The sequence below is a fragment of the Anoplolepis gracilipes genome, chromosome 12, assembly GCF_047496725.1.
Source record: "Anoplolepis gracilipes chromosome 12, ASM4749672v1, whole genome shotgun sequence".
Taxonomy (NCBI): Eukaryota; Metazoa; Arthropoda; class Insecta; order Hymenoptera; family Formicidae; genus Anoplolepis; species Anoplolepis gracilipes.
In genome coordinates, this window is record NC_132981.1 from 1,046,859 (window position 1) to 1,069,190 (window position 22,332).

At 30.9% G+C, this 22,332-nt stretch overlaps 1 protein-coding gene across 4 annotated transcripts in view; it reads right to left on the reverse strand.

Annotated features, from left to right (window-relative positions):
* The window catches only part of Rols (zinc-RING finger and ankyrin repeat domain-containing protein rolling pebbles), a 50,133-nt gene that overhangs the window by 23,313 nt on the left and 4,488 nt on the right, over window positions 1-22,332 (reverse strand). For 3 of the 4 annotated variants that reach the window (XM_072903205.1, XM_072903204.1, XM_072903207.1), the window contains exon 2: window positions 17,825-17,979. In XM_072903205.1, the coding sequence (XP_072759306.1) occupies window positions 17,825-17,921 (97 nt within the window). In that variant the 5' untranslated portion in view covers window positions 17,922-17,979. Of the gene's footprint in view, window positions 1-646; window positions 1,243-17,824; window positions 17,980-22,332 lie in introns of those variants that run through there. The other variant, XM_072903206.1, reaches the window with a different exon arrangement.

A 22,332-nucleotide genomic window follows, 5' to 3' on the forward strand; every position in this document is an offset into this window, starting at 1 on the left:
TTTTAATATTTTTCTATATAAAGAGGAGTCATTTATATACATTACATATATACAATATCTTCTCTCATAATATCATTATCAAACGTGACGCGCTTGAAAAGGCTTCACATAAAATTTAATCGCGTCTCCGATAACAAGCGACAGCACGCGATCTAAGCGCCAGGGAATAAACGCAATTGCATTCTCGTGTCCAGTAGATCATACATTCTCTCTCTCTCTCTCTCTCTTTCTCTCTCTCTCCGTCTCTCTCTCTCTCTCTCTCTCTCTCTCTCTCTCTCTCTCTCTCTCTCTCTCTCTCTCTCTCTCTCTGTGCTTTTTTACAACTCGCATATTGCGAGATCTGATGAATTAATTTAAAAATCGCACATTCTTAGCAGCTCTTTATTTTATCCAGAATTGTTGCAAAATACGTGACCAAAAATACATACCATAAAAGATTTAAAATAAGAATTTGAATGAAAATGCGATTAGAATAGAAGGCTCATTGTGTAATCCTTTGTGGTTTTTAAATAAATCTAATCTGTGTTTGCGTGAGCTTAACGCAAATGATCTTTGCCAAAGTGACGTTAAAGAAACATAATTTGCAAGTAAGTAATCTTGCGAAGAAGAACAGACAAGGAACGAGCAATCTCAATCATAAACTTACCGAGTACAGAGAGGCTGAGACCAGAGCCAGGGCGAGGCGGTCTGTTGGGGGGCGCCATATCGCTCCTCTCTTTCTCTCACTTTCAATCTTTTTCTCTCTTCTTTTCTGTCTCACACTCTTCTTCTCGTTACGTGTGAACGTCTCTTTCTTATTCCCTTTCACACGCAGATATGTATTTTAATCCAACGAGATAGAGAAATCCTACATTGCACACTCGACAGCACACTCGGATTCGCATCATACATATCCATATCGCGAGCGGAGTAGAATAGAGAGATAAATCGTGCATATACCATGTAAATCTCGGAGCACCTGTGACAACCAATTACGGAACGCGATAGTCTTCTTTTTCTTTTTCTACGTATTCAATTGGTCTATCCAAAAGAGAGAGAGAGAGTCATTCGGTCTTGCCGAGACTCTTGACACATCATGATCATTTTTTTCTATCTCTCTTTTTTTTTACATTATTAGTGACACAGTCAAACACGCACAGGCGCGCGACGGAGGTTCGCGACGCACTGACTGACTGACTTGCGACTAAGCCACTATCGAGCAAGCGTGGTTGCCTGATTGGCCGGCAGGTCGGCCGACTGGTTGACTGGTGGCTTGGCTAGCTGGTGGCCGCTCCGACAACTTTGCCTCACGGTCGTTCTTTCACGACGCTCTCTCTTCTCCATCTTTCCTTTTTCTCTCTTTCTTCCTCGACCTCTCTCCCTTGCCGCGTCCTCTTCGTCCTCTTCCACGTTAAAGTGGCGCATGCGCATCTGCAAGTTGTTCGGGATTGCCGCGAGTCTTCTGTTCTCGCGCCTTGTGTATTCAAGTCTATCTAGAATTTGCAATTTTTTTTCTAGACGTTCCGTTTTGTCAATTAATATTGTTCAATTTCTTAAATGCATATAGCATTTTGTTATAACAAAAGATTTTCGAAAAGTAACAAAGTGTTGAAAGATTAGAGAGTTCAACTAGAAAATGCCTAACAAATCATTCGTGAGAATCACTATTGTTCTCTTCATAATGAAGAATACATGAAACAAATTAAAAGAATAGTTGTGAAAGAATGATATCATTAAATAGATAATTATGAATGAATTTTTACACGCAAACAGATACATCCAATGATAGAAAATATAGCTCGATCAGCCATCCACCATTAACAGATGTATCTATTTCGCGTTTAGCGTTTGTCGATTCGCGAATCATTACTTTCTACTTTCACATCCCAACTTAATACCTGTCTGATCTTCATGTGCGCACTAACGCGCGTTTTTTCTTCCATTGCATCGGAAGGTCATCAAGGAGTCCATAGGAATCCTGGGATGAACGGCGCCGATGAGGAAGAGAAAGGGTACATCAAGAAAGCCAGTGTGCATTTACTATATATCTAACCTTGGTCTAGCAGGCGATAACTTCCCACGCGGTTTCATGTTACTTTTAGAACGATGGTCTTCTTTCGCGAATTGCTATTTTTTCCAAACGTCTTCAATTATTATAATTTCTAATAGAAAGCTTTGTGCGAATTAAAAGCTTAAAGTATCAATAGACACTTTGTGTTAATTTGCCTTAAATCATTCACCTTCTTATTCATTTACCAATCATGTTATTACATACTGATTTGCAAAACTGCGAGTAATTTCCATCTAGTTTACGAGACAGCTTCTAATTTACGCATAAGTCGGATTTTTTTATGCTTACAGCAATTAATGGACAAAAGCAAATCCAACATATAGTAAAAATCTCATCCTAAAAACGAAATAGAAAATTTGAATAATAGTGAGAGAGAGAGAACGAGGGGGAAGAAGAGAAAAAAAGAGAGGGAGAGAGAGAGACATGAAGTCATTTTTTTCAGTCGTTCGCAAAATGCGAAGTTTTATAAAAAATTTGATTATAAGGAAGGGTGCAGCTATGAATTAGCGAATTGGTGCAGTTAGTCTACGGTTCGTCGACGTGCAAATGTATAGAGGTTGTACGTCGTTGCACCTTTCTACGTGGGCTAGTGCAGCGGATGCTGGTGGGCGGACCGGGATCGGGTCCACGATGGTGCGACTCAAGTAGGCAGGGCATACATTGAAACGAGCATCAGTAATTAAACGAGCACCTCGCTCGACGGACTCGCCATTAAAAATAACGACGACGACGCGGCATCAAGCTTTGCCGGTTTTCCTTCTGCTTCAAGTGTAGAGTCATCATTGCGATAATATTCCAATATAAATAAGTACATGCTAATCGACTTATTTAGTAACGCTAAATGTAAATTTAAAAATACTTGATGACAAGACTGCATATTTGCAGAACAAAAAACGCAAGAACAGATTGATTAATTTATTCCTCGATAACATGGATTGGATTTTATTCTAATATTTATTTTGTTATAATTTTCTTTTTCTTTGAATCCCAAGGTAAAAAGTTTGAAATAAAAACTTTAGCCGGAATTATTACAACAAACGTAGTAAAGTTGTAAACAAGGAGCAAAAGAACTCATATCCCAGCCAGTTTCAAGACGGACCTTATACGGGCCCTGACATAGGATTGAGCCCTAAGTAAAAAAGAACCGTTGCATATGGCAGACACTATGGTATAACACGCATTCGATAAATCTTACTGGCGATCATCGAATTAAAGTACATTTGATATTCAATTTAATCCTTGGCTAGCGAATTTCAATTTCGTTGCTATTTTCGTAAATTCTCTAAATAAATATGAGTAAAAATACAACAGATATCTAAAATTTGTGAACTTTATGCAATAGAAAAAAACTATTCTATTTATGTTTTGTGGTGTTTTAAAATTATTTACTTATGATATTTTATCTATATTTTCTTTTCTTTTTAATCATGATAAATTAGTTTTATAAAAAAAACTTGAATAAATATAATAAAAAAATAAAAACTCAACACTTGTATTCTTATTCAAAAATACAATACGTAAAAGTAAAATTTTACTATGAATACGAATGGATCTAGTATCCGCAATGTGGTTAGCGGTTGGGTGAAGCGACAATAATACTAAAACTTAAATAAAATACACAATACTTAACTAAAATACACAATCATACTGCACTTTGTTGGATACAAGAATTATACTTACGTATTATAAACATATATGACAAATTCTACAAAAAACGTCTAGATAATGTTTAGAAATTTAATTTTTGATTTTTTTATTTAAGCAAAAAATGTGTCGCAAAGCAGAGATAAGATTATCAACCCGCATTCTTTCAATTTTTTCAATTCTTTGAATATATTTTTATTTATTTATGACAATAGAATATATAAACATTTAACACGCGTGCGTATTAAGACATTTTAAAAATATTATGTTTAAATATTAAGATTATTATATTCAATAGAAAAAACATAATTACACATTTTATTTTAGAGAGAGAGAGAGAGAGAGAGAGAGAGAGAGAGAGAGAGTGTGTGTGTGTGTGTGTATTTTTGTATATACATATATCGTGTATAAATATTTTAATATAATTATGAGACTTTTAAAAGAGATATATAATTTTCAAATATATTTCAAATATTTTAAGGATATTTAAAAATATAATATTAATAAACATATAATTAAAAATAAAAAGAATTGCAAAAATATTTAGTGTTGTTGAAAAATAATGAGGAAATCCAAAATTACCAATAGAACATGAATTAGATTTTGAAAATCTTTTTTTTTGGCTCAGAGAATTGATAAATCTTTCTCCACAATTACTTATAAAAACAACACGCGAGGGCTAATAAATTCATATAAAAATGATAAAAAGTTAAAAACTGACAGTTACGTCGTAACAATATTTATTTAATATAAAAAGTTCTACGGTATGTCCGTGCAAGAGATATTAGCATCCGCATTTGGAATAATATAACAGAATATTAGTAAACTTTTGGAAATGACTTTACAAGTCTATAGTAAAAAAGATTTTTTAAATCTGTAAAAAATGAATCTTGTGCATCTGCGAGTGTGCAAGATCGAAACAAAAACTCACGTCAGATGTCATTTCTAAAAGTTCACAAATATTCCTTCATGCAATTCTTATAGTGGGAACCTATTTCATTTTATGTGTATAAATTGCAACTTTTGTATTAAGTAAATATATTATCATGTTAAGTTAAATTTTGGTCGATAATATAATACAGCTTTAGGATCCCCTTAAACCAATAATAAAAAATTATTATTGATATATCCAGATATTGTGTATTAAATAAATGCAACACACACAATACGTGAAATATTCCATAACGATATATATGATATAATATCCATATATTGTGTATATAGATTTTATATATATTACGTTTTTAATAATTTTTTTAACCATTGTATCATTAGACTGCATCAATATAATCATAATATATATATATATATATATATAATGATTATATTGATGCAGTCTAATGATATAATGGTTAAATAAATTATTATATATATAATTTAATATTAATATAATAAATTAAATATATATATATATATATATATATATATATATATATATACAATTTAAATTATACTATATATACAATTATATATGGATATTTATTAAACATTAAAATGTAAATACTTAACAAAATAAAGTGCACAATTATATTGTTGCTGAATACAACAGATTTAATATTGAAACAAATTGCTAAAAATAATTGAACTTTATTCTGAAGGAAATAAAATTCTGCGAAAATTTTCTTCTCCATTTATCGAATGGCAGTACCACTCTGTAACTGTAGGATCGAAAATTATTCGCGTTAGTTGAAGCTCCACTGACGTATTAGGTACAATTGGATGCGTGGGCAATGTTAAACGTTAAATCGTTCCGCTAATCGTCACGATAGGATACGATGCGACAAGATTGTTTGCTCGCCCACGACCGAGTTTCCTGCAAGACTGATGAAAAAAATGCGATCTGAGTTTAACGACGGATTAAATAATAATCACAGCACAATTAAATAGTGCGATGCGACAAATAAATTGCGATAAACAAGTCCTTGGCAATAGTTTGCCACTTTTTTATTTTTTTTTATTTCTATTTTTTTTGTAAACGATAAACATGCCAATTGTATTATATAAACTATTAGTATGTATCACGCGCAAATCATATAGATTATAGATATCTAAGAATTTTAAGACAAAAATGTATCTTGGTCAATAAAAAAAAAAAAAAATATAATCCCTATTTATCTTCATCATGAGAGCTTATAAATCATAACAATTGAAAAATAAATAGATATGTTAAATCAGTATTGCACATTATTTTATATCTTATTAATAAACATCTTATTATTAGTTGCAACTACGAGATATGTTTCTCTCAAGAACATTCGTCAAATTTTCACTGTGATATTTATATTAATATAAATATAAAAATTGAACGCCGTGAATAACCACGGAATAACCATTATTCGAAAACAAAAGATGGTTGTCAATGTCCCCTTGTGTCATCTCGCTATCGCATTTTTAATCATAATTCGTAATACAGTTTGTGGTTTCGTAATATTAAGTAACAAAATATGTTTGTATTGTTCTGATCTATTGTGACAAACTTAACTGAAGCCATTAAATATTTACCATATATTTGTATTGAAACTGTTTTTAAGTACGTTTTGTTCACGAATAGAATCTATCTTAAATTTACTGCTGGATACAGTCTGGATTTTATATTATACAGGTTGTTTCGCAACTAATGATACAACTACGAATATAATGTTTATATGTGATAAAATAAATAATAAAAATAAAAAATGTAAAATAAATTATTTTTATATAAAGTTTTGTTTTCAAGAAAATTTGTATTTTAGAATATAAAAAATTAACAATAATATAACTTTCATGAAACTTACAGATTCAATCGTGAAAAATTTTACATGCTATTTTTATGTTTGCATAGAGACATATCTGTTATCATATCACAAATTAGCAAATAAGAACTTATCTAGACTCTATTTGGACAAAATTAAAAAAAAAACTAAATAACTTACTACAAAAGAAATAAATTATTTTCGTATATATATGTTTAGACTGATCTTTTGGCTGGACTATACCAGAGAACGCGTCGAATGCTTCGGATTCCTGACTAGTGGTCTAAAAACGAAGCAATTTCTCTCCCTACCTAAGGGTTAATCACAGAAAAGGGGAACGAAAAAATTTCTCAGGCCCGCGTCCTTCGGTAGGTAGGTAAACCTAAGTTAGGGTTAGGTTTCGGGGAGCTCGTAGACTGTTGTGAACCTTTCTTATCCCCTCTTAGTGAGTCGTTCATTGAATCCATTCCATAAACTTAAGACCAATGGAGATTGAGCCGAGAGAAATTCGGATTTTGAAAGAAGGATGTATTAAAAAAGATCATCACTTAGAGAAAAAAAGAAAAAAAGATGCTTATAAATCTCTATACTTTTCTGTGAACGAGAGTTTAATATTACTAAGATTGATGCTTCGATTAAGTTTTCGAAACTGTTACATTAACTGACTTGTGCGAAATTGGAGATGAAAGAACTCCATGATAAATTCCTGCTTATATTCTGCGTCATAAAGTCTCCCGTATATCGGTTATGTTCACTGGCGTGGCGCGAGACAGCTTGAGGACCTTTTGAAACACATACCGCGGAATCGGCGGACCAATAACGCGGGGGATACCTAGTCCGCCCACACGCAAGAACGTAATTTTACGCGCGAGTGTGCGCGTACAATAAAAACCGAGCGAACAGCGGGGAGCCCGCACCGGTTCTCCATCAGGTTGCTACATTCATACCGGCCGACCGTGCATGCGAATTAAGCGTTCGTTCGTGTGAGAGCGCATCTCCTCCGCTCTGCACGAGCAGTGTCAACAGTCGCTCGCGTGTAGGTGTAGTCGCGTGAATGCCAGTGCGTTGTGAAAAGATCATCCTCACGTGTCTAACTGTAATCTATGAACTGAAAATTACATTTTAAACTTTTTATATCCAACACGGCTAGATTTGTTACGTAAATATACGTAACAAATAATAAAATGTCATAAAATTATCTTCAAAAAAATAATAAGATAATTATAAGATAATAATAAGATAAGATTATATATAATAAGATAATTATAAACTTAGCTTCAAAAGATTGAATTATAAGATTATTTCCATGACACTACTAGATGCAATTAGTCAGTCGACGATTGTTCACATAGATGTAGTCGCGTGAATGTAAATGCATCGCGAAAAAATCATTGTCATGTGTATGTGTCTGTAATCTATGAATTAAAAGGATTTAAAATCTTTTCCGATTTATGCACTACACAAATATACGCAGCAAATAATAAAATAAAAAGTTATAAGGTTATCTTCAAAAGATAAAGTCATACGATGATAATAAGATAGTCATGAGATGACAAAGGTGATAATAAGATAGTCATAAAATGACAAAGATAATAATGAGATAGAATCATAAGATTATCTCTCTAATACGCTAAATTAGATGCTTGAAATTTTGACACGTGAAACATTTTGATTAGTTGTTTTCACAGATGATACCCGTATCTCTTACGTCCGCCTCAACGAAGCGCCTCATTTGCAACACAATATATACGGAAGTAGGTATGTGTGCATTTAGTTTTGAATAGACCGGTCCGTACCTGGTGTCTCGAATATTGTCCGATCTGACACAAGTTGTTATTCGCACGCGTACCGTCTTAAAATAATTTGAAAATATTATTGTGTGCTCTTTTCGATAAATAAGAGTCTTTAAATCTCTGAGAGAGAAGAAAGAAGGCAATTCTCCTTTACGTTATTCTACAGACAACACAAACACACGCGCAATCGCCCACGCGCATTACGCGACACTCTCGCCTGTTCATTCATTCGTTCTTATATCCCTCTTTCATTCAAAGCCCGATATGTGAGTACTTCGATCGCTCGTATTCGTCGGGGCTTTCTCGTAGATAGCCACGCGTGCATGCACGCTTACCACGTGCACGTTATCGTGGTACAGAAATACACGCACAATGCGTACATCGAATGTCAGTTCGACGACGTCTTACGTCTTGAGATTATTGTACTATCTTAAGTGGAATGTCATCATGTTCCATCTACACTCTTCTCCCGCTCCCGGCAATTGTTCGCTTATCCGTTGATTTCCTGCCTCGTTCGAATACTTAGCGATCGACGACATTAAGTTTTCAAAGGTTCCTTGTGAAAATCTACCATTATCAACATTATTAGAAGATGACGAGACGAGAAGAGACTTTTAATAGAGACTGGAATATCAGGCTCTTATTACAAAAAACGCAGAAAATTAAAGTAATTTTAATAGGAATTATTTTGTCGATACGTGATTACATTTTACTTAACTTTCTTTCGTTTACATATACATATAGCAGATTTGAGATATAAAAAGAACAAGCAGTTTATATGTGGAAGAGAAATTTTACTAAGAGAAACAATTTCATATTCTGCGATTTCTCTCAAATTTAATATCCTATTTTGAATTACTTCCTTGTAAAATAATACCGTCGATTCTCATATTATCTCGACGAAAGTGTCATGATGCGAGTAAAGGTTTCGAGCTGACGAATGCAGCGTATTGCCCCAGGCCAAATTGACGTAATCGCAAAAGATATATGTACATAGTGTTCCATGCGTATGTTTCGGTAATCAAGAAGAAATTTAAAGTTTATGATCGTAAAACAGAAAATGCAAAATCATATGTCGTTTATTCTTTGCCTACACAGTTTCTAACTAGAAAAATTTTGATTACGAATGTCTTAACCGTGGGAATAAATGCATGTGTGTTGTATATTCATTATATATGTATATCTACAGAATGTATCAGAGACATCATTTACTTCCTGTAGTTACAATAAAGTTATTATAAGTATAATAATAATTGCATGTAAATCAAATTAAAATTAATAATCAAATCAATGTTGACGTATAATCATAAATTGTATTTTAGGTTATAAATAATGATGTATTTCAACAATTTTTATCAATCTCAGAAATGCACAAACAAATAAAAAAATCTTATCTTCACTGCAATCATATTGAATTATAACGTCAGAAGCGAGAAATTATATGAATTTTTATGAAATAAATAAGGTATTTTATGTGCGATTATTATATAGATTAAAATATACCGAAAATTTCCTTTTTTTCTATTTTGCATTAATAAATGATTGTATAACTTATTTGCGTTTGCCTATATCTTCAACAAAAATAAATTTTACAACTATTAACTAACAATGAAATTTCTTGTTTCTGATGCAATAATTCTAACATGACATCAATAAGAAATCAAAAGCCTTAATCTATTTATTATATATATATATATATGTATATATATATATATATATATACAATTGGAAATAAAATCTCAATGTGATAATGTTAAAAAAATTATAGAAAATGACGTGTGATTTTCATTTTCAAGACTTTCCCAGATAGCACATGTTCGTTTTATAAACGTTTTCTAAACAATATTTTTTAACCGTCAAGCACCAATAAGAAACGTTTCAACAGAAACATTTTTAAAATCATGGTTTAAGAAACATGTTTTTTACGTTTCTATAAATACAACAAAAATTAATTTTTTAATTCAAAATTATATATATATACACATTATTAAGATTGTACTTATTAAGACGATCCCCAGATAGCACAGAAAATTAAAAGATGACGAAAAGATGTCTTTTTTATGTTATCTTTTTGACAAGGCTAAAAGATGTCTAAAAGAATATCTTTTTACCTACAAAAAAGTAATTTTTTAAAAGATGTCTTCTAAAAGTCATAATTAATTTTAGTCGAAAAGATGCCTTTTTGATCATCTTTTCGACAAGACAAAAAAGATCTATTTTATAATATACGTGTTCCTTTGTTTGTCGCTACGTGGCGTGTTCAGACTTAACTATAACTCGTATTCAAGTTTTCATAACATGTATATAAAGCCTAAAAGAACAGGTACTAAAAGTATAATTTAAATTATGTCTTTTTTGTCAGTTTGACTTCTGATGTAATCTCGACAAGAGATTCAGAACATGATGAAAATAGATTATATCCATATGCATTATTTTATTGAATTTGTGAATAAATAAATTTTTCACAAATAAAGAAAAAAACCGTATTTTGACAGTTTCTTAAATATTTTTTTTTTTTTGTTAGAAAATGACGTTTCCCTTAACGTTTTTTAAGTGGACATTTTAACCAATCAGAAAAGTTTTTAAAAGCCGGTTCTAAAACGTTTCGCAGAAACATTTGTGAAACGGTTTTGAAACGAATATGTGCTACTTGGGTTGTAACTTCATATGATATTTGAAACGTCCTGTATACCGATTCATGATCTTTTCTTTACCACAAGGGATTATACGTGACAAGGATCTCACGACAGCGCTGAAAGATATAGCTTCACCATTTTATATACGTGCAGTTGGTACGTGGCATATGCGTCCGTTACGTGTCCTGCATAAGATCGAAAAAGATCGTTAGCAAGACTATATTCTCTCTCTCCAAAAACATCTCACGATTAATGTAATTATATTGAATCAGTTATGATAGAACAAAAAAAAATTAAATTTTATAAATTGGACAGTGCTAAACTCAAAAAACGATTTGTGTTCGAATCCGAGAGTATTGATTATGATTATCTCGATTGTGATTACGTTTATCTGTGATGCTTTTATCTCCTGAAGGATATACATACAAATCGATAACAACATATGTGATACATCATCTACTCACTATTACTAAGTAATCGAATAAATAAAAAAGTGCTGATATTTAAATAAATTTATATATAGAGATTGACCTGTGTACGCATTGCGCTTCCAAAAATGGAGTCGGACATGACGACGATCTCCGTTCAGAGTTACGTGTACGACTTACACCCACGTACATGTTGTACCTACATACATTGCGATCTTTTCACGTTCGAATTCGGAAGTTGCGTAGGTGCACTTCAGGTGTGATTCACAATTTCTCAATTTCCAATTGTATCTTGCTTGACTTAGACTTAGACTTGATCAGTAATATTCATCTTTGTGCAAGATAAATCTATCATATCTATCAACACATCTTTTTATCAGATTAATATAATAATTGATTTTCGTAAAGTGTACTTTATTTATGTCACAAAATTATATTGTTGTCATATCAGGTAATGTTTGCTTTTTTTTGGCGATGCAGAAGAAATGAAAACTCTGACGATAATTCGAAGCGACTTACCGTTTGTCGGTACTTTTACATCGAGAATAATAAAGTCTACACACATGCATAGTAGACGAGAAACTACGGAACATTGTAATAACAAGATTGTGTACCGTAGATTTCAAAATTATGTTAATTGTTTACTATAATCGTTTAATATAAAAATTGCAATTTATAATATTTAAAATGAAATAGGTTTAAAATAAATTAGGAATTTAAATTTTATACAATGAAATAAAAAACATATTGAGAATGAGAGTGAAAGAGCAAAAACTAAAAGAGAGTGAAATAGATAATGAGAGAGGAGGAAGAGATTGAGAGAGATATTCAAAGAGAGAGAGAGAGAGAGAGAGAGAGAGAGAGAGAGAGAGAGAATGCATGCGTGCGTGCGTGTGATTGCAAGAGAGCAAGACAGGTATATATAAATTCAATTTTACACCGTGTGTGACCATACAGGGTGTCCCTAATTTAAATGGCAAAACTTTAGGAGCGTGTAAAGGACCGAGAAACTAAGACAAAATGTCCTTTGTAGATTTGCTCATTTTTGCTCCATTTTGGAGAAAATCGCAAAACAAAATAAGTTTTCGTTTTTTTACTTTTTTATTTACATTTTATTTATGTTATCATTTATTTAATGCAGATATTGTTTAAAATGTTGCCCTCTTACAGCAATGCAAACATTACATCTAGCACTGACTACATTAATTGCAGCTAGACATTGTTTTGGTACAACTGACTAAAAATTCAATCCCTTTATTGTCAATTGAGTTGTTTATTCGGTACCAATCAACTCAATTGACAATATATAAAGGGATAATAAAGGGATTTTAATTTTTGTGATTTTCTCCAAAATGGAGCAAAAACGAACAAATCTCTAAAGGACTTTTTGTCTTAGTTTTTCGGCCCTCTACACGCTCCTGAAGTTTTGTCATTTAAATTAAGGACACCCTGTATAAGGAATAGCGCGCGCGTAGCGCGCGTTTGTAATGTCTAGTATTATAAAAAAATAATGCATTTTAAAATATACATATAAGTAATATGGAGAAAAGGTTTACTTTTCACTGATTTTATCACCACTTATATGTATATGTTGTAGGAAGAGGTGTTCTGAGTAATTCCCTACAAGAATAAAGTGGTTAGATACGGGCGACATTAATTTAGGAAATATAACAAATTAAAGTTTGTGTACATTGTAATAATTAATTTTTTTATTTAAAAAGTCTGTTTACGACTTTTATGTGTAAGTAGAAAAAAGCCCCTCTCCGCATGTATATCCTTACGTCAAAAAAAATTTAATCTTAACTAATCTTTTAAATTATGATTTTAAATTAAAATAAAAGATAGATTGAATTATTAGGTTATTCTTTTCGGAATGGGAATATAGAAAGAAGGGCGGAGTTCTCCTAGCTCATGTTTGTTAGCTTGTTGTTAAGAAGAAACTTCGTCTTTTCTTCGCCCTACGCCTTTATTTTATGATAAAAATAAAAATTAAATATTTTAGTAAACGCGTAGACAAAAAAAAGAATAGAGCCCTTTCCCCACTTACTTTATGATAAAATGTTGAAAACATATGTTAAGATCATTAAAATTAAATCATTTTTTCTAAAGATATTATTTTTACAATATTTCAAAATCGCGTATCTCAGGAATTAAAAAATAGAAACGCACAAAATTCAAACTGTGTATTACTTAGGAAGGCACTTCCTGTCTTATAAAATAAAAATGAACAGAATTCGTAAAGTATTAATCCAAACATTTATCAGAAAAAGCATTAAAATTATCAAATTTTATTTTATTATATGTTCCAAATTAATGCCGTTTCTCACTTGATTCTTGTGGTAAATTACTCAGAATACCCTTCTCATATCTAACAATAAATAGTGATAAAATCGGCAAGACATGATTTTCTTTCCATACTTATCATAATATAATATTTATATTATATTATGATAAGTATATATTATAATATAATAATATATTGCATTAATTTTTTTATCAGTATAAAATTCAATTTATTAAATTTTTTATTAATTTTTTTATAAAATATTGTTTAAATCATATAAGTGTGCGCGCGTGCGTGCGTGTGCGTGTGCGTGTGTGCGTGTGTGCGTGTGTGCGTGTGTGCGTGTGTGCGTGTGTGCGTGTGTGCGTGTTTGCGTGTGCGTGTGCGTGTGCGTATATACATAAACAAAATATCTTCCATAAGCCATATTTTATAGATTACTAATCGTTGATATATTAGGTGATTGCATTAGTTCTGGTCAGTGACATTAGATGAAGTTAGTTACAAGTTAATAGTTCGAACGAATTTTATATCTGTCAGATGTGATAGGTTAGACATTGTTCAATAACATCTGAAAGTTTACAGATCAGCCTTTGTGGAATATTCATTATTTTACGTGCGTATAAAATGAAACGTAGCAAATTGCATTTTCGACATTCGTTACTTTTGCTGATTGATTTGAAGAAATCTGCAGCGGGAGCTTATGAATCGCTTGTAAAATATTATGGTGAACAAGCTCCATTTTATAGCAAGTGTAGATTTTGATTTCAACGCTTTAAAAATGGTGATTTTAATATTGAAGACAAGGAACGCTTAGGTCAGTAACAAAAATTTGAAGACACAGAGTTGCAAGCATTGTTGAACGAAGATGATACTCAAACGCTCAAACAATTGTCTGAAAAACTCAATGTCGATAAATCCACCATATCACGACGTTTGCACGCTGTGGGAAAGATCCATAAGAAAAGAAAATGGTTATCACATGAATTGAGTGAACATGCCATTGCAAACCGATGAAACACTTCCCTTCTTGCTAAGCAAAAAAAAAAAAAAAGTTTTTTGTGGCAAATTGTGACGGGCAATGAAAAGTAGATCTATTATGACAATCCTAAGCGCAAAAAATCGTGGGTGGAACTGGGTCAATCATCAACATTGACAGCAAAACGGAATATCCATGGTCACAAGTTAATGCTGTGTATTTGGTGGGATTAGGAAGGAGTGGTGTACTACGAGCTTCTGAAATCGAACAAAACAATCACAGCTGATCGCTATCAACAACAATTGGATAAATTGAATGATGAATTGCTGGGAAAAAGGCCAGCAATAGCGAGCAATCGACGCAAAGTGATCCTTTTGCACGACAATGCTCGTCCATATATAGCGAAAACTATAAAACAAAAGCTATTGGAGCTCGAATGGGAAATCTTCCCATACCCAGCGTATTCTCCAGACATCGCTCCCTCAGACTTTCACTTATTTAGATCGATGCAGCATACGCTTGAAGACACACATTTTCGAAATTATGAAGAAGTGAGAAAATGGGTCGATGAATGGATCGCTTCCAAACCTCGTTCTATCGTCGAGAAATCTACTTATTGCCAGAAAGATGGAGCAAAGTTTTAGAAAACGATAGGCAATATTTTGATTAATGTAATTCTTTTGACTTTATTTTTAATAAATGCGTGTTTTTTGCAAAAAATGAATATAGATGGTATATTAAACATAGTTTGAATTGTTTACACGTAGACTATTATATAGTATTAAAAAAAATAGGGCACTTCATATTCTAAATATCAGGCTATTTTTATACCACTGAAACTCGATGAAAATTATCGTAGATAAAAAACTAAAAAAGCATTTTGAAGCTTAAAGTTTCATTATCGGTAGTTTTAAAAAAATTTTTTTTATCTTCCCTGTTCTGTGTTTTAAAAAAATACATTGTTTATTCTTTAAAAATTACATATTTTTGATAGCTTTGCAGCTCGATAAAAAAATGAGAAAGGTCCATAAAGGGCCTCGATTCCGGCTTTCTCTGAATTCCATTGTAAATTATCAGAAACTATTTCTTAATACATACATAAGACACTGAACGAACATGTTCAACAACATGTGGTTGTTATCCTGTTTAAACACAGAAATTATTGTATTTGTGAGTATTTTGTATAGTATTATACAACTCGAAAAGAGGGGAATGAAAAGAATAGAGGGCGGAAGAAAAAAGAAGAGGAAGAAAGGCTACATTTCCAATCCTTAGAACCTGATCCAACTACAATACATAATTTTCTAGAATATCAACGTTAAATTTACATTTTGTGCATCTCATAGATTCAATATGATGAAAAGCAATCATTTTCAAGTTTACAACCAGATATGTGTGTATTATACTGTCTGATGTATTTTACTTGTCATCATAGATTTTATGTATAAAAATGATTTTTTTATTATATATGATTTTTTTTATATATATTTTTTTTTTATTTTTTTATTTTTTTATTTTTATTATATTTTTTTATTATGTTTTTTATATTCTCGTCAAAACGACGAGAGAATATGACTACAAAAGCTCACTTTTTGATCATTTTTCTGTCATTTTGACGTATTTTGACATTATTGTGACTTTCTGTTCTACTTGAGTATGGACTTATGGCTTATTCCTCCTTTCTCTCGAAAAATGTAATATATACAAGTGCAAAAAAATATTGTATATATACATTTTGCCTACAAAACTCACTTTTTAATTTTTCTACAATTTTTTTCTGTCTAGTTACATTATTTTAAATCTAAATCTTATTTTCTAGAAATAATGTCGATACTCGGTAAAAAATCATTATAGACAAAAAATTAAAAAACATGTTGAAGCTTAAAGTTTCAACTTCAACGTGCTATCAATAGTTAAAAAAAAAAATTTTAATGTCTTATTTCTAAAACATACATAGTTTAGGTAAAGTAGGTTTGGGTTTAAAATACATAGTATAATTGACTTAAAAAATCGCACGAAAAAGTAGAAGTTCTGTAAGCAAAATGTTGTAGTTTATGCAACCTAATTTAAATATTTGTAGAGAAATTTTTTATCGAGCCACAGAGTGTATAAAAATAATTTTAAATAATAGAACAATGTGTTCTTTCTTAAAGCAAGGACAAGGAAAATAAAAAAATTTACAAAACCAATAACTAAAGTTGAAACTTCAAGCTTTAAAATGTTTTTTTAATTTTTTTCTACAATTTTCCGTTGAGTTTCACCAGAATGAAAATAGCTTAATTTTTAAGGCATAAAAAGTATATTTATTTTTTTTTAGTTGTATAATTTACAGGTAAGTGCCCAATCTAAGATGTTTACGAGCATCTTAATATCTTCAGAAAAAAATTTTTTTTAATTATTTTGAGATCTTAAATTCATATTTTTAGAAGTTAAGACATTTAATCCTGACACACCCTGTATACAGAGTGTCTTAGTAAACGTAGGCAATCTCTTGTGGGCATTTATATAATTACATATTACAAATGAATTACAAAAAATTACAAATAAAATGAAATTATAAATGATCCTGAGATATTATGGCGGGTGCAACATTCATCAATTCATCATGCACGGAAATGCGTTAGAGTCGATGGAAGTCATTTTGAACATTTTTTGTAAATTTAGCTAAATTCATTTTCTTTTAAATAATTTTAAACGCAATGTAATTTTGTATCATTTTGAAGATCATTATTCAGTTATTACACAAATAAAGGTTTACTTTCTATCAATCAAATGCGTTTTTCTTGAAGACAGTTAGTTTTAATGAAATGAAATAAGAATACCTCTTTCTTAGAGAAAGACGTGAAGAATCTAAAAACGTGACCTAAAAAAAGAAACCCACCGGCTTTAAATTTTGTAAGTTAAAAAACTTACAGGTAATCCGATTTTGGCTCTCCAAGATGATATAAAAAATCTATCATACTATTTTAAAGATCTTCACTTAATAATAAAAGAAGTTTTTATATGTACATTATTAAGATCTACAAAGTAATATAAAAATTATTTAAGAAAAATGATTCTCAAATTTAAACTTTAAAGACAAATATCTCGGTAGAAATGGATTTTAGAAAAAAATTTTATAGGAACTTATGGGGTTATTTTTACTTACTCTACATGCTTACGAGAGATTGGCCATCTTTACTAAGACACCTTGTATATAATATAATATGCAGGTGTTTATTCTTGGATTAGCAATGTTTTATATGGAAATCCATTCAAATTTTGCATATAAAACTCACCATTTTTGTAGACTTCCACGTTGACCAATGTTTCTTCATCATCAGTGTCAGGTCCGAGGGACACCGGTGTGTATACGATAGAATCTCTCGATTTCATCTCGCTTTCCCACCTCAATTGAATGATGCTCTTATTTCGCAGTACATTCGGCAACAGACTGTGAAATCCAAAATAAAATTATGAGTTTTGTTTCTCTTTCAATATATTTCAATATATTCTGGATATAAAGAATTTGAATATCTCCCTTGATAAATAAAAACTCGAGTCTAGAAAGATCGAATGAACCTAACGCTGTAATAAAAGTAGTGCACATACATACATATTGCAATGGAATTTGCTAGTGTAATACAAGTTTGCATGCAGGTATAAGGTATGTAATACAGTTATACAGTAGAATTAAAGTTCGCATGATTTTACTGGATAACTCGAAACGTCAAATATAGCCAGCAAGTAGGATTTTTTCCCAATTTTTTATCTTTCGCATGCTTTACATTTTATGAATATAAAAAATATAAAAAATGAGATTGTTCTCATAATTGCATTTCTTTCCTAGATTTACAATCCTACTTGTTTTACTACCAATTGTTCGATTATTTACGATTCATATCTCAACTGAATCTAAACGCTTGACGAGTCTTTGTACAATGAAATGTAAATTAACCGTGAGACACGTGTGCAATGGTTCAACTATCGACTTAAATTACCCAAAGTATAAATAGAGCAAATGTAAAGAGAAAACGAACCTGACGGTATCGTTATACGATATGATGTCGATATTTTAATCACCCAGTTTTCACCGTTAAAAGCCTAGTTCAAAATAATATTCTATGGGATGTCAATCTGTATGATTTTATTGCGAAATAAATGCCAGAAATCAGATTGGAATATCTATGGAACCAAGAATCTGCTCGTTTCATATTTTCATTTATTTGTGCATTCTTTTTAGTTTATGTATTATATTGTACTATATTATGTTATATACCGGGTGTTTAACAAATTCAACTTGTATTATAATTTTTTCCTATAAACGTGATTTTTGTGATTTATGTGAAGGTCTATATATTTGATGTGGTTACATTCGTTTTTTTAGTTACATCACTGTGTTAATAAAAATATGTCATTTCATTTAAAAAAAAAAGTCCATGACTTTGAAATCTCGTAAAAGTTGACATTAAAACAAAATTTTTATTTATCAAACTTTCATTAGTCTCTTTGAATCCAATAATTTTCGCATTCGACTCTTTCGCGTATCATCAAAAGAAACAGAGATATTTCAAGTGATCTAATTAGAAGACACACCCTATATATTATATTATATACACAGGATGTTTCAAAATTAAATGTTCTAACTTAAAATATAACTTTAGGATCTCAAAATTAAAAAAACATTTTCTTCGAAGATACGTCCGTAAATATTTTATTTAAAAAATATTAACATCTAAACATTTTCAAAATAAAATTTCATGGAATTATTATTAGATTATAATAAATAAATGGATAAATAAATACGTTTCAACTACTTTATTTTACAATAGAACGTATTAAAATTTTCACATAATGAATTTTGAGCAAATAAACCTTTTTTCAATCTAATAAATATTTAATCACGAATAGTTTCTACTTTATTTTATTAATCTTTATCTTCAAAATAAATTTTTTTAAGGATTGTAAGTTCTAACCATATATGTTTGATTTTGAATAAAATAAAATTTTTGCAAGAAGAGAGAGAGAGAGAGAGAGAGAGAGAGAGAGAGAGAGAGAGAGAGAGAGAAAAAGAGAGCACATTAATTGTAGCTGCAACATGAGAGTCAGTGTAAGTGTACATTAAAATACTCTTCTTTTACAATTTAAATTTTAAATTTCTCAAAATTTTAACGTGATAAAGTGACAAATGTTTCTGCGAAACGTTTTAGAACCGGCTCTTAAAAACGTTTCTGATTGGTTAAAATGTCCACTTAAAAAACGTTAAGGGAAACGTCATTTTCTAACAAAAAAAAAATATTTACGAAACTGTCAAAATACGGTTTTTTTCTTTTATTTGTGAAAAATTTGTTTATACACAAATTCAATAAAATAATGCATATATGGATATAATCCATCTATTTTCATCATGTTTTGAATCTTTTGTCGAGATTACATCAGAAGTTACTCAGAAATTGACAAAAAAGACATAACTTAAATTATACTTTTAGTACCTGTTCTTTTAGGCTTTATACATATACATGTTATGAAAACTTGAATACGAGTTATAGTTAAGTCCGAACACGCCACGTAGCGGCAAACAAAGGAACACGTATATTATAAAATAGATCTTTTTTGTCTTGTTGAAAAGATGATCAAAAAGACATCTTTTCGTCATCTTTTAATTTTCTGTGCTATCTGGGGATCGTCTTAATAAGTACAGTCTTAATAATGTGTATATATATATATATATATATATATATATATATATATATATATATATATATATAATTTTGAATGAAAAAATTAATTTTTGTTCTATTTATAGAAACGTAAAAAATACATTTTTTAAACCATGATTTTTAAAATGTTTCTGTTGAAACGTTTTTATTGGTGCTTGACGGTTAAAAAATATTGGATACGTTTAGAAAACATTTATAAAACGAACATGTGCTACCTGGGACGTTATTAATTGACGTTTATTGCGAGACGAGGAATTTCCCGTAATATATAGCTCCAAAATGTATCGACATGTAAATCTTTTTTTTTGGAGTCCCATGGCAACCGGTTCCTCGTGGCTGCGTACGCGTGGTTCCTCCTCGAGTTCAGGACGCGGGAGTTATTTCGGGAGGCGCGACCGCCGCCGTCTCGACGTACCGGTAGACGCCGTCATTCTTCAGGGATTTGATCACCGCAGGAAAGATAGAAGCCTCTTTGGGAATGTCCATCCGTCGTATATACCGTCGGTCGATATTCTCGTTTCGTACGAATTATCGCGGTAAAAAAGAAACGCAATTTTCTTTGAAATAAATTATGCATTTGTGCAGATGAGAAAAAATTAGCTTTTATTCTTGGGAGTATTATATATAGAGTGTTCTATTTAAAAAATTAGATTGATCTGTACATTCCAAGTAGAACAGAAAGTCACGATAATATCAAAGTAACGTCAAAATGACGAGAATATGACTACAAAAACTCACTTTTCGATTATTTTTTTGTCATTTTGACGTATTTTGACATTATTGGAATTTTCTGTTCTACCTGGGACATGAATTTGAAAAATGACCTTATTTAAAGTTCAAAATTATCAACTTTCTTTCTCCCTCAAACGCCTATAAATTTCTTTAAAACATTTTCCTTGTACGACATCAAAATATTTCGAAAGAAAACACCATGTAACATAACCTATAAAATAACCTATAATTGCAAATATATTTAATATTCAATAATGAATAAAGGTAAGATTAATCATATAATGTTTGTTAATTATAATGTTATATAATGTATGCAAATAAGTCTCTGTCTACGTTTCTGTGATACGGCGGCGGATGTAGAGTTTCATCCCGGTGGCTGTTAAAGCCACGCCTTTATGTTCGCAGGGGGTCTTAGATATACTTGGAACAAAGAGGACGAAAAAGAGAGCGAGATCTTTCGGCAGTTGTTGCTTGAAAGGTTTTCAAAGAAAGTCTACTAAAGAAAGTTTCTCCAGATCACTGTTTGCGTGAGTAAATATATTCCCGTATACACACATGTGGTAAAACAAGAGGACACTATCGGATAAACTGTGTTTTAATGTGATCACTGCGTACATAATTATTTATTTAAATTTACAAATATTTGATTACTCAAGTACCTCGAGATATATTATTTTTTTAAAGGAAAAACAATTTTATTTTGATCTCTCTAAAATCTTAAAAATAACGTAGGTTTATTCTTACTTTAAGAAAATTAAACTCGAAAAACTTGACAGCGAAATTTAACAAAAATAATAATAAAAATGTCATGAATAAATTTTTAAAGATCGAATTTCTCTAACAATTATATCCGACGGAAGAATAAGAAAAAAATTTCTTCTATTCTTAGACTACGTCTCTATCTCTCTTTCTTTCGCTACAGTAGTTTTTTTTTCTTTCTTTCTCTTTTCTCTCTTTTTAGCCTGCGAACGATAAGGCTCTATTTCTAAATTTTTTAAATTTTCCGCAATACATGTGTTTATTTTTTTTTTATTTTTTTTTAGATCAAGATGTAATTGTGACGCTATTGATTGCAGTCGATGCACATCATGCAAGTTCATTAAAAAGTCAGGGGTTATAAAGGGTTATTAAGTAATTGAGTCACGGAACAAAATAATTTGTATGATTACACACCGACGCTAAAAATGAGAAGAATAACGTGGGATAATAGTCAGCAGGATATATGTTGGCATCCGTTTTACTCCAGATCCTGTCAACGGGTTCTCACATAATGTATAAAAAAATATATTAAATAACGAGAAAAAGTAAAAAATGGATTCTAAAAAGTACATGTGAATTAAATAATTGATCAAATC